This window comes from Culicoides brevitarsis, chromosome 3 (assembly GCF_036172545.1).
Source record: "Culicoides brevitarsis isolate CSIRO-B50_1 chromosome 3, AGI_CSIRO_Cbre_v1, whole genome shotgun sequence".
NCBI classification, from domain to species: domain Eukaryota; kingdom Metazoa; phylum Arthropoda; class Insecta; order Diptera; family Ceratopogonidae; genus Culicoides; species Culicoides brevitarsis.
Genome location: NC_087087.1, coordinates 13,374,978 through 13,390,667, shown reverse-complemented (window position 1 = coordinate 13,390,667; position 15,690 = coordinate 13,374,978). Strand labels below are relative to the sequence as shown.

General features: G+C 24.1%; 1 protein-coding gene across 1 annotated transcript; it reads left to right on the top strand.

The window, feature by feature from the left end:
• The first annotated feature begins 1,613 nt into the window (after window positions 1-1,613).
• On the top strand, window positions 1,614-13,939 carry LOC134833904 (palmitoyltransferase ZDHHC6). The gene is made up of 4 exons (XM_063848395.1): window positions 1,614-2,020; window positions 10,680-10,864; window positions 12,051-12,856; window positions 13,630-13,939. Exons 1-4 carry the CDS (start codon window positions 1,957-1,959, stop codon window positions 13,826-13,828), a joined length of 1,254 nt encoding a protein of 417 aa, XP_063704465.1. The 5' UTR covers window positions 1,614-1,956; the 3' UTR covers window positions 13,829-13,939.
• The last annotated feature ends 1,751 nt before the right edge of the window (window positions 13,940-15,690 follow it).

Genomic DNA, 15,690 nt, shown 5'->3' with positions numbered 1-15,690 from the left:
TCTGCATTTTTATTCAAAATTTAAAGACAAAACAAAGAAATTTTTAAAATACTTTTTTTTTACAAAATTAATAATTTTGAACAATTGTTTTTTGAGGCAAATATTATGATTTTTTATTTCAGATTATTTTAAGTTAAAAATTTTAATAATTTTTGACAATTTGACTTAAGCTTAAGTTAAAGTTACTTCGAGTTTTGCGGAATTTAAAATTTTTTTTTTCATGGCGAAAAATTTTTTTTGAACTTTTTGTCCCATGCCCCATTTCAAAAGTCGAACAATCCAAGTAAAAAAAAGTTAAAAATTTTTCAAAATTGATTTAATTCAAATATTTTTTGATTTTACAAAATTCGATTTTTTAAATTTTAAGCTTTTTTTTTTGAAAATTTTTGGTCGAAAATTAAAATTTTTTCAAAAAAAAAATTTTTCAGGAATTTTTCGAAAATTTTTTGTAAGTTAAAGAAATACTTTTTAAATTTTGTAGTTTTTAAATCTCAGACCTTTTAATTACGAAAATAGATTTTCAAAATTTATTTTATAAATTTTGACAATTTGACTTAAGCTTCGAAATAATTTATGAAGTTTTTCAATTTTTTTTCATAAAATTTAATCAAAAATCTCCAAAATTATTATTTTTTTTTTTTAATTCTTTTAATTCAAAATTTTTTTCATAATAATTTTTTTATTTTTTAAGTTTAACGTTTTTCTGCCCAGAAATTTACAAAAAAAAAAAATTATGAAAAATAACTTTCAAAAATTTTGAAAAATCAATAATTTTTAGAACAATATTTCTAATTTTTTAATACATCTTTTAAAATTTTTTGAATTTCTTAAATTTTTTAAAAATTTTTTGAGTTCAGAACAATATTTTTTTTAACTTTTAACTTAAGCTAATAAATAAAAGGCTCTTTAATTTGACTTAAGTCAAAACTTAATTACCTTCTCAATTCAAAATTTTTCAAATTATAAAATGTTTAATTTTTTTCTAAAATTTGATCAAAAATCTTCAAAAAGTCAAAAGCTTTTCTTATTCAAAAACTTTAGCGTAAGCTTAAATCCTTTAAAGTCAAAAGATTTTTTTACTTTTACTCAAGTTTAAATTATTTTAAACCTTTACGTGTTTTTGTTCAGTTTAATTTCAAGCAAAAATAATTTTAGTCAAAATAAAAAGAAATTCTAAGAAAAATTTTTGAAAAAAATTTGAAAATTAAAAAAAAAATAAATTTAAGATTTAAAAATAAAAAATTTTGAAGAATTTGATTCATTTTAAAAATTTTTAATGATCTTTTTAATTTGCTCCATTGAATTTTCGAAATTTTTTAACTTAGTTTCTGATTTTAAAACTTTTTTTTAAATAGAAAAAAGAAATTGAAAATAAATTTTGAATGGCCTTATGAATTTTGAGACGATCGAAAGTGATAAAAATTACCCATAACACATTTTAATTAATATTGAATCAACCAGTGGCAATTTTCCATCACTTTCATTCGTCTCAACCACAAAAATTTTAACGATCTTTAATTTTAAATTAATTTCTGTGCCATAGGTCAATTTTCTTACCAAAATTTCTGCTGGGACTCAATCCATGACGTCATTGTTCATTATTTTGATTTTGCTACAGTCACGAACAGACTTACTATTTATTTATTTCCACTGTTTTTTTCCACACACATACACTCCTTTTGGCTGTTCATCGGTGCGCAGCAGTCCTGTTTCACGCCTTCACACAGCTGGTCATCGTCTCGTTGTCGGAAAAGTTACACATTACCACTGCTTTTGGTTATTTTATGTATTTTTTTTTTTTTGCACAATTCGCCGTCACATGAATAATATAAGGGAACGCAGAAGGACGATAATCAACCAGTCGTGAAATTGCTGCGGCGAAGTAAACAGAGCCATAAATGACATAATCAAAAACAAATAATTGAATAAAAGTGCGGTAAATTAGACACAAAAATAATGGGAGGAGGACCTTCAACAGGATTTCGGCGATTCCTACATTTTGGACCTATCATTGCCATATGTAAGTATAAATTTCTTTTATCGCAGGACTTCCGACAGATTCCCCGTCAAGTTGACTAATTGTCTTTTAATTTGCCGCAATTGCGTTAATTTTCCGAGCGCAGTGTCAGAAACCCTTTAAATGGGGGGCGGGCGGCATCACAATAACAACAACATGGAAATAACTGAAGATTATGCAAAAAAAAAAAAGTTTGCATGTTAAAATCCCATATAAACACCTCGAGTTCGAGTTTCATTCTAATTCGAATATAAGTGATGAGGAATGAACGAAAAAAAAAATAAGAATTATTATTATTTAAACTGCTTACACTAATTTCGCATGTTGATGTGGAAAAATGATAAAAAAAATCATAAAAATAAGGGACGTCGCCAGATTAAAAAGATATAAACAATACTTTTGGAAAGAGAGAAAATTGGAGGGGACGGCACTGAAAATTAGCCTAAAAACGTATGAAAACACCCCGAAATCGAAATGTAACCTATGCAAAAGGTAATAAAAGACAATCATATAGTTGTTAACTTTATGACGTTTTTTTTATGTTATGGATTTAATGCTAGTCAAATAGTTCGTCACGAGGGAATATAATGGCGAAATAAACGTTGTTGGAGAAGGAAACGACATAAAATTCCTGAATTTCATTTTTTTTTTAAGGAAAACGATAAAAAAAAGAAATTAGGTTTTGTTTTATGAATAATTTTCAATTTTTTGTGATTCAATTTACAAACTGAAGTGTACCTACCCAAGAAAAAAGAAAAACAAAATCAATTTTTAGAAAAAAACGTTTCAAGAAATGGAAAACTAAGAAAATTTTACCAATATGAGGAATCAACAAGGTGTTTTGTACCCAATAATATCATTTTGAATAGATTTCTCGAGCTCCAAACATCGAGCAATTCTTGATTTAGTTTTTTTTTTTCAAAACTGTGTCAAAGCAATTTTTGTTAAATTTTGCTAACTCAAACTGCCATAAAAATTGAAACTGAAAAAAAATTTTTCCTTTGACATAGTTTTGTTTTGAAAACTAAATCAGAGGGAGCTCTAATTTATCATTTTTAATCATTTTATAACTCAAAACTGCCAAAAAATTGAAACTGAAAAAAAATTTTTCCTTTGACATAGTTTTGTTTTAAAAACTAAATCAAGAGCAAAAAAACTGTGTCAAAAACTGTGTCAAAGCATTTTTTGTCAAATTTTGCTCCAAATGGATAAAAATTTGTCAGAGAGCTCTAATTTATCATTTTTAATCATTTTATAACTCAAAACTGCCAAAAAATTGAAACTGAAAAAAAATTTTTCCTTTGACATAGTTTTGTTTTAAAAACTAAATCAAGAGCAAAAAAAACTGTGTCAAAAACTGTGTCAAAGCATTTTTTGTCAAAAAATTTATCTAACTCAAAACTGCCAAAAAATTGAAACTGAAAAAAAAACATAGTTTTGTTTTGAAAACTAAACCAAGAGCAAAAAAACTGTGTCAAAAACTGTGTCAAAGCATTTTTTGTCAAATTTTGCTCCAAATGGATAAAAATTTGTCAGAGAGCTCTAATTTATCATTTTTAATCATTTTATAACTCAAAACTGCCAAAAAATTGAAACTGAAAAAAAAATTTTCCTTTGACATAGTTTTGTTTTAAAAACTAAATCAAGAGCAAAAAAACTGTGTCAAAAACTGTGTCAAAGCATTTTTTGTCAAATTTTGCTCCAAATGGATAAAAATTTGTCAGAGAGCTCTAATTTATCATTTTTAATCATTTTTTAACTCAAAACTGCCAAAAAATTGAAACTGAAAAAAAATTTTTCCTTTGACATAGTTTTGTTTTAAAAACTAAATCAAGAGCAAAAAAACTGTGTCAAAGCATTTTTTGTCAAATTTTGCTCCAAATGGATAAAAATTTGTCAGAGAGCTCTAATTTATCATTTATCATTTTATAACTCAAAACTGCCAAAAAATTGAAACTGAAAAAAAATTTTTCCTTTGACATAGTTTTGTTTTAAAAACTAAATCAAGAGCAAAAAAAACTGTGTCAAAAACTGTGTCAAAGCATTTTTTGTCAAATTTTGCTCCAAATGGATAAAAATTTGTCAGAGAGCTCTAATTTATCATTTTTAATCATTTGAAACTGAAAAAAAACTGCCAAAAAATTCAAGAGAAACTGAAAAAAAATTTTTCCTTTGACATAGTTTTGTTTTGAAAACTAAATCAAGATAAAAAAAAACTGTGTCAAAAACTGTGTCAAAGCATTTTTTGTCAAATTTTGCTCCAAATGGATAAAAATTTATCAGAGAGCTCTAATTTATCATTTTTAATCATTTTATAACTCAAAACTGCCAAAAAATTGAAACTGAAAAAAAATTTTTCCTTTGACATAGTTTTGTTTTAAAAACTAAATCAAGAGCAAAAAAAACTGTGTCAAAAACTGTGTCAAAGCATTTTTTGTCAAATTTTGCTCCAAATGGATTAAAAATTTGTCAGAGAGCTCTAATTTATCATTTTTAATCATTTTATAACTCAAAACTGCCAAAAAATTGAAACTGAAAAAAAATTTTTCCTTTGACATAGTTTTGTTTTAAAAACTAAATCAAGAGCAAAAAAAACTGTGTCAAAAACTGTGTCAAAGCATTTTTTGTCAAATTTTGCTCCAAATGGATAAAAATTTGTCAGAGAGCTCTAATTTATCATTTTTAATCATTTTATAACTCAAAACTGCCAAAAAATTGAAACTGAAAAAAAATTTTTCCTTTGACATAGTTTTGTTTTAAAAACTAAATCAAGAGCAAAAAAAACTGTGTCAAAAACTGTGTCAAAGCATTTTTTGTCAAATTTTGCTCCAAATGGATAAAAATTTGTCAGAGAGCTCTAATTTATCATTTTTAATCATTTTATAACTCAAAACTGCCAAAAAATTGAAACTGAAAAAAAATTTTTCCTTTGACATAGTTTTGTTTTAAAAACTAAATCAAGAGCAAAAAAACTGTGTCAAAAACTGTGTCAAAGCATTTTTTGTCAAATTTTGCTCCAAATGGATAAAAATTTGTCAGAGAGCTCTAATTTATCATTTTTAATCATTTTATAACTCAAAACTGCCAAAAAATAGAAACTGAAAAAAAAATTTCTTTGACATAGTTTTGTTTTGAAAACTAAATCAAGAGCAAAAAAAACTGTGTCAAAAACTGTGTCAAAGCAATTTTTGTCAAATCTTGCTCCAAATGGATAAAAATTTGTCAGAAAGGCTTTAATTTATCATTTTTAATCATTTTGCAACTCAAAGCTGTGCGGTTTCATGCTTTTCCGCACATTACACTCTGAAATAGCAAAGACTAAAGTCGCCACGATCGGATTTATCCAGAGATGTATGGTTGGTACAGATGTATTTTGGGATTATCCAATCATTTTCAACAAAATTACTTTTCCTTCATAATTTCCCATTTCCACAAATTTTGAGATAAGTCCTTGAATGGAAACAGACTAAACCAACTTCATGCTTCAATACGTGACAAATTTCCAATTTCCCGCTACAAATCGAAATTTATCGGTAATAACCAAATCTATCATTTTCCCTTGCAAATTTTCATTCCATTCAATGTCAAATACAGACAGTTCTTGTGAATCAATTTGAACAAGTAGGACACCATTTTATCGATTTGACTTGTCATAATCTAACTATCGGTTGTAACGAGTATAATTTTTCGATATTAACCAGATAACTTGTCCTCCAATGCCAAATAACATTGCGATCTACTGCAGTCGAAATGATTATTTTCCATCAAATATGAAAGGCAAAGTTGACGTAATTCACTCCTTTCAGGTGGATACTAATGATAATAATTTTTCCATGTTGATTATTTATTTAAGTATCAGTCTTTGACGCAGTGACGGGAGACACCTGTCAGGTCAAAATATTACAAGAACAAAAAAAGGAAAATAAATTGGATTACTAAAAATAGTTATCAAGAAGTTAATTTTGTAAAAAGGCTGCAGTCTTATCTAGCTGCCTTTTTTCTTTTATTGTAAGGAAAAAGTTGTTGAATGAAGTGATTTTTAATGTAAATGTTTACAGTCAGAATGAAAAGACTTGACAGGAAATGCATGTAAAATACTTTTTCATGTAAATTTATCCTTATTGGGCAAACTTGTAACTCTTTTTCTATCTTAAGTCAAACCAGGGTTGCCAACTTTCACATTTTTTTCGAATTTTTTGATTCTTTCATGATGCAAAATTAAAAATATCTTAAAATATTTTATTTTATACAAAAATAATCAAAAAATCCGAACAAAATGTGAATACAAAAAAAAATTTAGTAATTTTTGGCAACCCTGAATTTATTTAAGTCGCGTTAAGTCAATGAACCATTAATTTTTGTACCGGAATTTGTTCATAAGCTAACAAAATTTCGAGCGTTCGAAGCTCTTTTAAATATTTTTGAACAAATTTCGGTACAAAATTTGATGATTCATTGACTTAACGCGACTTAAATAAATTCAGGGTTGCCAAAAATTAATAAAAAAATTTTTTGCATTCACATTTATTCGGATTTTTTGATTATTTATGTGCAAAATAAAATATTTTAAGATATTTTTAATTTTGCATCATGAAAGAACCAAAAAATTCGAAAAAAAAATGTGAAAGTTGGCAACCCTGATTTGACTTAAGACATTTAAGTTTTAAAGGAAATGAAAGGAAATTTTAAAGAAGTTAGTACTGAATTAATTGAATTATAAAATACAACAATTTTTTAATTTCTTCTATTTTTTCAATAAATTAATTAAAATTATTTTATTCGCTCAAGCTCAGTTTAAATTTATTTTTTTTTTTAATTTATGAGAAACCCCGTTGATATTGTCCGTTTCCGTAACCTCCAGGAGGATCAACATATTGTACTTCTGCTTGACTATTTGTTGACTTTTTTAGACTATTCTAATAAATTAAATTTTATTACAATTATTTTTATAAATTTTTAATAAATTTATCAATTTTCTTACCAAAGCAGAAAGAACTAAAGCAATTTTGGCTAGAATCAGAGCAGCTGCTCCCAAAGCAGTTATTTTTCCGATCGCCATTTGAGCCATCATTACTAATGCCAGTCCTCCCATCATCATCATTCCATGTTTATCGTCTTTTTTCTTTTTTCGAGCTGAAACTTTAATTAATTTTAAGTCAATAATTAAATTTTTTACTTTTAAAATTCTTACCTTCTTCAATTTCTTGAGGAAATTTTATTTCAAGATATCTTTTTTGAAGAAAATTTTCCAATTTTTCACTGAAAGAATTTCCAATTGATCTTATATTGTGTTCTGTACTGTTTACGTCACTTTTTATCGATATCATGTCATTAATTCTCCATTCACTTGTATCTTCGAATACTTTATCCAACATATAAAACGTTTCATTTTTTGCACAATCGATTAAATTTTCACTCTTAAGACAAGATCTCAGCTCAACCACAAATTTTTTAAGAGGTGAGCTGTGAACTTGACAGGATTTGGAAAAAATCCCTAAAAATATTATGAAAATTTTTATCCAAAACATTTTGGTTGGAGTTTCAAAAATACAATGGTGAATTTTTTGACAGTACCTCAGTTTTTATAACTTGTAAAAATATTCTTCATTCTATTTAACGCAATAATTGAGAGGTTTAATTGCCCAAAATGTTTATCACGAATAAGCAATTAGAATTTAAAAAGTAAAATTTTAGAGGTATAGACGCTAAAGAAGTTAAATTCAAAAAAGATGATAAAAATTAGGTCATATGTTAACTTTTATTTTCACAATTTAAAATCACTTTTACTAAAAATTACTTTTAATTATAAAAATGTGTGTCATAAAAATCTCAAATATATTTAAAATGCTTTTATTTTTCATTCATTCAAGAAAAAATATTTGAAAAATTAAATTTAACTTAATTAATTATTTAAAATTTAAATAAAAAATTAACTTAATTTTTTTATTAAATTTTTTTTAATTTATTTTTTTATTAATTTTTTTTAATTTAATTTTTTTATTAATTTTTATAATTTAATTTTTTATTATTTTTTTTTTATTTAAATTTTAAAATAATTATTTATTTAGGTACAACAAAAAATAGTTTCAAATTTTTAAAAATATTTAAATAAAAAAAATTGAATTTAAAATAACAAAAAAAAAAATTTATAAAAAAATTTTGATAAATTAAATTTAATTTTTTTTAAAAATTAATTTTTAAAATTTTTTTAAAAAATTATTTTCAAAAAATTTAAAATTAAAAAAAAAAATAAAAAAAAAAATTTTTTTTTTTAAATTCAATTTAATTTTTAAAAAAAATTTTTTTTTTATTTAATTTAAATTTTAATTTAAAATATTTTCAAATTTAAATTTTTAATTTTCATTTATTTTTGGAAAAAAAGATTATTTTTTTTAAAATAATTTCAAAAAACAAAAAATATTTAATTTTTAAAAAAAAAATCAAAAAAACATTGAAAATTTTTGAAAAAAAAAATTTTTAAAAATTATAAAAATTTTATTTTTTATAAATTTACGTAATTTAAAAAAATATTTTTTAAAAATTAAAAATATTTGATATAATTTTAAGTAATTAATTTAATAAGTAAATTTAAAAAAAAATTCAAATAATAATGAAAAAAAAATGTTGAAAAAAATTTTTAAAGCCAAAAATTATTTTTGTTGGCAAATTTTTTAAAAAATTTTTAATTAATTTAAATTTTTAATTTACAAAAAAAGGTTCAAAATAAAAAAATTAACAAAAAATAATTTTTTATAAAAATCGAATAAAAACCATGCTTTTTTGGTTCCAAAATTCCTGTTGGTAATAAAACAAAATTCTTTAACATTGTAATTTTACGCCTCCTCCATGTCTAAAACTCTTTTGTTACCAATTATTCCATTTACATTTCATTACAACCCGATGAAATGACGAATAAAAACGCAACTTTCCTTCTATCGCTCGATGCAAAAAAAAACTTCCCAAGTGCATTCAATGAACACTTTATTAACTCCTTTCGTAATTGTGCAATTCACGAGAAAAATAATTCCCTTTAATTAAAGAGTAGAAAAAAAATAACATAACACGAAACTAATTTTTCACTCATTTTCATTCGAATTTTCCTCTCGAGTACGGAAAAAAAGTCGTTGATCGTTAATTGTATGCAAAACTTTTTAATTTATCGTTCACGGTCACGATTCGTTAGCCACTTGTTGTTTACCTCGTTTTTTCATATTTTTCACCCTTTTTCGCATCGACTCGTCTGAATTGGAATTCGGGGGTAAAGAGTTGACGCGTCGTCGCCGCCGCCGTCAGAATAATTGTCGGTCAAAAATTGCGTCGTCTACGAAAAATTTCTCCCTCTTTCCAACTAATTAATATCGTGCCGCGTCATGACTATTTTTAGGGCTCGTAATTATTTATGAATGAAAAAAAAAACAATAAAGAAATAAAAAAAATAAAATGAAAAAAAAAATAACAAAAAGTCATATTAATGTTACCACTTCATTAAGACGTAATTTCTTCGTCGTTTCTTCGTTCGCTTGATTTATTTTGATTTTTTCCGTGAGCAAGGAGGTAATTTATCAAAAAAGAAATGGAGACGCCTAATTATGTGCTGCAAAAGTGGCAACACTTGTAAAATGGCTGATAGCAATCCTTTTTTGAGCATTTGGCTTGAGCGACGTACGTCAGATGTTGATAAGATAGCCATTTAATGTTTGTCCATTTTCCTCACGAAATTTTCTGAGTTGCACGCGATCCTTTTTTTGAGCCATTTATAATAATTGTAGTGACAATTAAACAATTTTCTAATCAGTTTTCGATAAAAATCTATTTTAGAAGAAATTTTTATAAAAAAAATAGGAAAAAATTAAATAAAAAAATTTAAAAAAAATTTTATATAAAACTTATTAAATTAATTAATTAATAAAATCATTAATATTATTTTTTTTAATAATTTTATGTAAAAATTCCTTAAAATATTTTTAAATAAAAAATTTATTAAAAATATGTATTTCAATAAAAAATAAAAAAAAATCATAAAATTTTATTAATTAATAATTTAATGATTTTAAAAATAAAAAAATTAAATAGGAAAATTATATAAAAAATTATAATTTAAATTAATTTTTTTTAAATTTTTCGAAATTTAATTTAATTATTTGGCGAATTTCGATTTTTATAAAAAAAAATTAAATATTTTTATAAAATTTTAATTAATGATTTTTTAAATAATTTCATTTTTAAAAAAATTATAAATAAATTTATGAATTTTACAAAAATAAAAAAATCACAGAATTTAATAATTTATTTAAGTTTTAAAATTAATTAATAAATTGATCAATTTTTTAAAAATTTCGTAAAACAAATTTTTTAAAATATTTTTAAAAAAGATTTTTACAAAAATTTAAATAAAAATTAATAATTTTTTAATTAATAAATTTTTTAAGAATTTTATAAAAATTGATTGAAAAAAATAAAATTTTTATAATTAATTAATTAATTAACTTCATTAAAAATTATTTTAAAAAATTTAAGATATTTTCATAAAAAATTAATCTTCACAAAAAAATTAAATTTGAAAAAATATTAAAATTAATTTTATAAAAATTAAATTAAATTATTTTTTAATAAAAAATTAATTAAATTAATCAATAATAATTAAAAATAATTTTTTTTTCAGCAATCATCAAAAGTATCACCTTCACAACGCTTTACATGAACTCAATGTGGTGGCCACCCCAACAATCTCTCGGAGGTTTCATCAACCAAACCATCTTCCTGATGCTCTCGGCACTGACAGTCTTCAATTTTGTGATGGCGTCTCTCATTGGCCCGGGTCAATTACCGCTCAAGTGGCGACCAAAGGTAATTTATTTCAATGAAAAATGCACTTTTCGCTTATCTGAATTGGCGTCGCGTGCAAATCGGTAATTTGAAAGTTCCGATAACTTGACCTGACTTGCATTTTGTGTGTGTGTGTGCAATTTTGATGGATTTTTGTGTTGTTTGCCGAGTGTGGGCAAGTAAATATAATTTTTCCGTGCGCTTCGGTCGTAAATAATGCAAAATAATTGGACTTTAATGAAATAAACATGGCAAATATTAGGTTTTGTTACACGGGGCATAAAAAGTAACACTTGTTGAGTGCACTGAGAAAGAGAGAGGAAACAATTTCAGGGAACGTCATATCACATCAACAACTTTTTTAATTGCATGTTGCAGTTTAATTTTCCGCATTAAAAGTGTGGCAATAAAAAATAGAGAAAAGTGTTGATTTTTTTATGCTTTAATTTTTCAAGGATTTGAACTGATTTAAAGATAAAAATTGTTAGAAAAAAACATATTTTTTGTTTTTTTGTACAAATTTCTTTAATTTTGAACAATAACTGATCAATAACCGATAAATTACCGATTAAAATTTGAAAATCGCTTTATGGCTAATTCAAGTTTTTTGAATTGTTTGAATTTAAACTCTAAGAAGTGCAAAATTAATTTTTTCTGGAATTAGAAAAATTTAACCGATAGATAACCGCTTAAGTTCTTTCAAAATTTTAATATTTTTAAAAATTTTTTTTCCTCAAATATTTTATTAATAAAAAAATTATCAAAAATAAATTTGTATAAAATAAAGTAAAATTAATAAATAAAACGGTTATAAAATAATGAAAAATTGACAAAAATTATAACCAATAAATAACAGCTAAAAATTTGAAAGAATTCAAACTTAGAGAAAAAATAAGAAAACTATAAAATTATGAAAATTCTTCAATATTTTTCAATTTTATTCTAAAAATAGAAAATCATTACCAATAACCGATAGAAAACCGCTAAAAATTTGAAAACCGCCATCTCTCTAATTTAAACTAAAGAAAAAAAGTATAAATTTTGGGAAATTTAAAAAAATATATAAAAAATTTTCAAAATTTGACATTATTTATTCAGAAATTAATAAATTTTAACCTCGCTGATAACCGATAAATAACCGCTTAAAATTTGTAAATCGCTTTTTTGCTAATTCAAAAAAATTTAATTATTTTTTTTTCTTTCACAGAACAAAGAAGACGAAAAATTCCTGCAATACTGCGACTTTTGCGAGGGTTTCAAAGCACCGCGCTCTCATCACTGTCAACGTTGCGAACGTTGCATCATCAAAATGGACCATCATTGTCCGTGGATCAACACGTGCACCGGTTGGGCGAACCAATGTTACTTCATTGCCTTCCTGGCGTTCGCCGTAATCGGTTCATTTCATGCCTGCTTCATTCTCGTTTGTGCCCTTCTCAAAGGTCTCACGCAAGATGCTTACACGACGTACATCCATGCGGGTCTCATGGTGCAACAACCGACCCGGGGCGCCGTTCATATCGGAATTTACAGTCTCGTGCTCTCCGTTTTCAACATTGGACTTGCGGTGGGCGTCATTATCGCCGTCGGGATGTTACTTTTCTTCCAACTGCGAGCGGTGCTGCGAAATCGCACGGGAATCGAAGACTGGATCTTGGAAAAGGCAAAATATCGAAGTCAGGCAACGGGAAAGCCTTTTGTGTATCCTTACGACTTGGGACGTTGGGAAAATTGGAAACAAGTACTTAATTGGAATTGCGCTCCGGTGGGAGATGGCATCGAATGGCCCGTCGTAGATGGGTGTGATCAGTATACGCTGACGTGTGAACAGCTGGAACAGAAGAAAGTGAAGCGAAAACGAGCGGGATATTACGAAATTACGAAGGAAGCGACGGGAAGTTGGTGCCCGATTTGGTCGCAGGGAATTAAAACGGTGATTTTTAGTCCGATTAGCGACGAATCACGAATTAAGTTGGATGTTGGAGACAAAGTTCGTGTTACGAGATGGAGAAAGTAAGTTTTTTTATTTAAAAATAAGAAAATATCGTACAAAAACTTTTTTAAAAATTTATTTTTATTTTTTTTGTAAAAAAGTTTAATTTACTAAATATAATTATTTTAAAAAAATTAAATTTATTATTTTAAATAAATATTTTTGAAAAAAATAAATAAAAATATTTTGAAAAATATAAATTTAAAATTAATTAAATCAATTTTTAAATAATTAAATCATTAAATAATTTAATTTAATTTCAAATTTAACTTAAAGAAATTTTTATAAACTATTTTAATACAAACAAAAAATTAAAATTTATTTAATTTTATTAAAATTTAAATTCATATTTTTTTTTATTTTTTTCAATAAAAATTTTTGATTAATATTTAAATAAAAATATAAAAACAAGTTAAAATTTAATTTAATTTAATTATTTAAATTTAAAAAAAAATAATATAAAAATAATTTAATTTTATTTAAAATTTAACTTAACGAATTTTTTTGTAGAAAAATATGATTTAAAATGAATTTTAAATCAAATAAAAATAAATTAAATTAAAATTTTTAAAATTAATTTAATATTTTTTTAAAAAATTAAAAAAGTAATAATTTTTTATCTGAAATTAAATAAATTAATGAAAATTCAGTTAAATTAATTATTCAAATTAATAAAAAAATAATTAATTATCTAAATTAATTTAAAATATATTAATATTTTAAAAAAATATTTTAATTAATTTATTTTTTTCCTTAAAAATTTTTAATTAATTTTTTTAACTTTAAATTACAGACACTGGCTTTTTGGAGAGAAACTTCAACCCGAAACCAACGGAGGCACGGAACACAAAAAACTTCGAATTCGCGGATGGTTCCCGCGCCAATGTGCAATGGAGTTGTATGACGGCGACGAAGACTACGACGAATCGCCACAAACTACTACTAATGATACGGACCTCAACAGTAATGGAAACGCCAAAAAATTAAAATAAATTAATTTAGCGAATTTTTTCCTATTAATCCACCTCTTCTTACTATTAAAACTAATATACTAATTCCAGCTTTTGTTAATATGCAAAAAAAAAGATTTTCTATTAAAAATGAACTGAAACTAAATTTTGTCTTTTTTTTTGTTTAAATTTAATTCAAATTAGAAGAAATACAAGAAAAATCAAGAAAAATTGTAAATTTCTGTTAAAAATATTAGATGAAGCTCGATTTTCTTTCATTTTTCTGATAATTTCTTCAGTTAATCGTCTTCGTAGCTCGTCTGTTTCTTCAAGAGCTTCTTCTGGGATGTCAACTCGATGATCAATGGCTTCACAAGATGATTTTATCACATTTTTGTGTGTCCCTGATGAATTTTCTTCATAAATTTGCTCATCTAAAATTACTTTTTTGGAAGATTTTTTAGTCATTTTGACCGTTTCTGAGATATTTTTGTGAATTATACTCGAAAAATCGTCAGTTTTGGAGCTCACAAAGGAAAAAAAGACTAAAACAAATACAAAAGTCGCATAAAGTCTTAAATTCATTTTAGCCTATTTATGTTTTGATGTTGAGAAATACGTAAAAATCAATGAAAACTTGATCAAACTGAAAAATAATTCTTAAAATTTTAGATTTTAGTAGAAATTTTTATTTTTATGCAAATTTAGAGCAAAATAAAGAAATTTGAGGTTATGCTAATTTTTTGAGGTTATGTTTTGGTATCGTATGGTAAACGATAATTCGAATAATTTTAACAAAATATTTTTTTTTCTAAGCTCAAAGTGAAATATTTAATTAAAATATAGAAAAATTATTTTAAAGAATTAAAATTTTAGTATATTTTAAATTTTTTTTATATTAAAAAATATTTAAATTTTATTTTATACTAACCTTACCTCAAAATTTGATTTTTTTTACATTTTCTTCTATTTTTAAATAAAACACATTTTTTTATAATTTTCATAATAATAATAATATATGTATTTAATACAGTAGTACTTTGTTGTTGATAATCATGAACAAAAATGTATCATTTTATTAACAAAAAACAAAAAAAGAAAAAAACAATACCATACAATAATATTTTAATATATATAATAAAGAGCAAAATTTTACAAATAAAAAACTGCTAATAGAAAAGCAGATTTTTTACAATAAAATATATATTTTTTTTTAAATCAAATTGATAAAAAATTTCATAATTTTTGTTTTTTTTTTCTTGAATTTCATAATTAATATAATGTTGTAAAAATTAATCAATAATTATTTAGTTATTATATACATAAAAATACAAGTTACAAAATACATAGGATTGACTTGTTTTTTGTTTTTTAATTATTTTTTTAGACAAAATTATTTTTTTTTTAATTTTTTAAATATTTTTTTTACACAAAAATTTTATTAATTTGCCAAATGCTATAATTTCTTTACTTTCATTGCTTGCAAAAATCTTTTTGTTTTTTTATATCACGTTCATTAATTTAATTTTTTTTTAAATCAATTTTTTATGAAATTATTTTTTTTTAATTTTAGCATTAGCGTAATATTTATTAAATTTAATAAAATCCTTCTCTTAAATTTTTTTTCAACCTGTTTCCGTTTTCTTTTTTGTGTTCCTTAGCGATTAATTATTTTTTTTTTGAGACATTTATAAAGCATATTTTTTTTATAAAACATTAAATAATTTTTTTAATTCCTCATTTTTAAATATTTTTTATCTTTGCGGTACGGTAGCGATTTCACTTGATATTTTTTTGATATTTGAAACGGAAAAGTTAAGCGATCAAGGCAGTTGCAGCAACAACACATAATTAAATCGCATGCCTACTAAGTAGTAATCTCATTTTTGGGGGGATTTCTATGA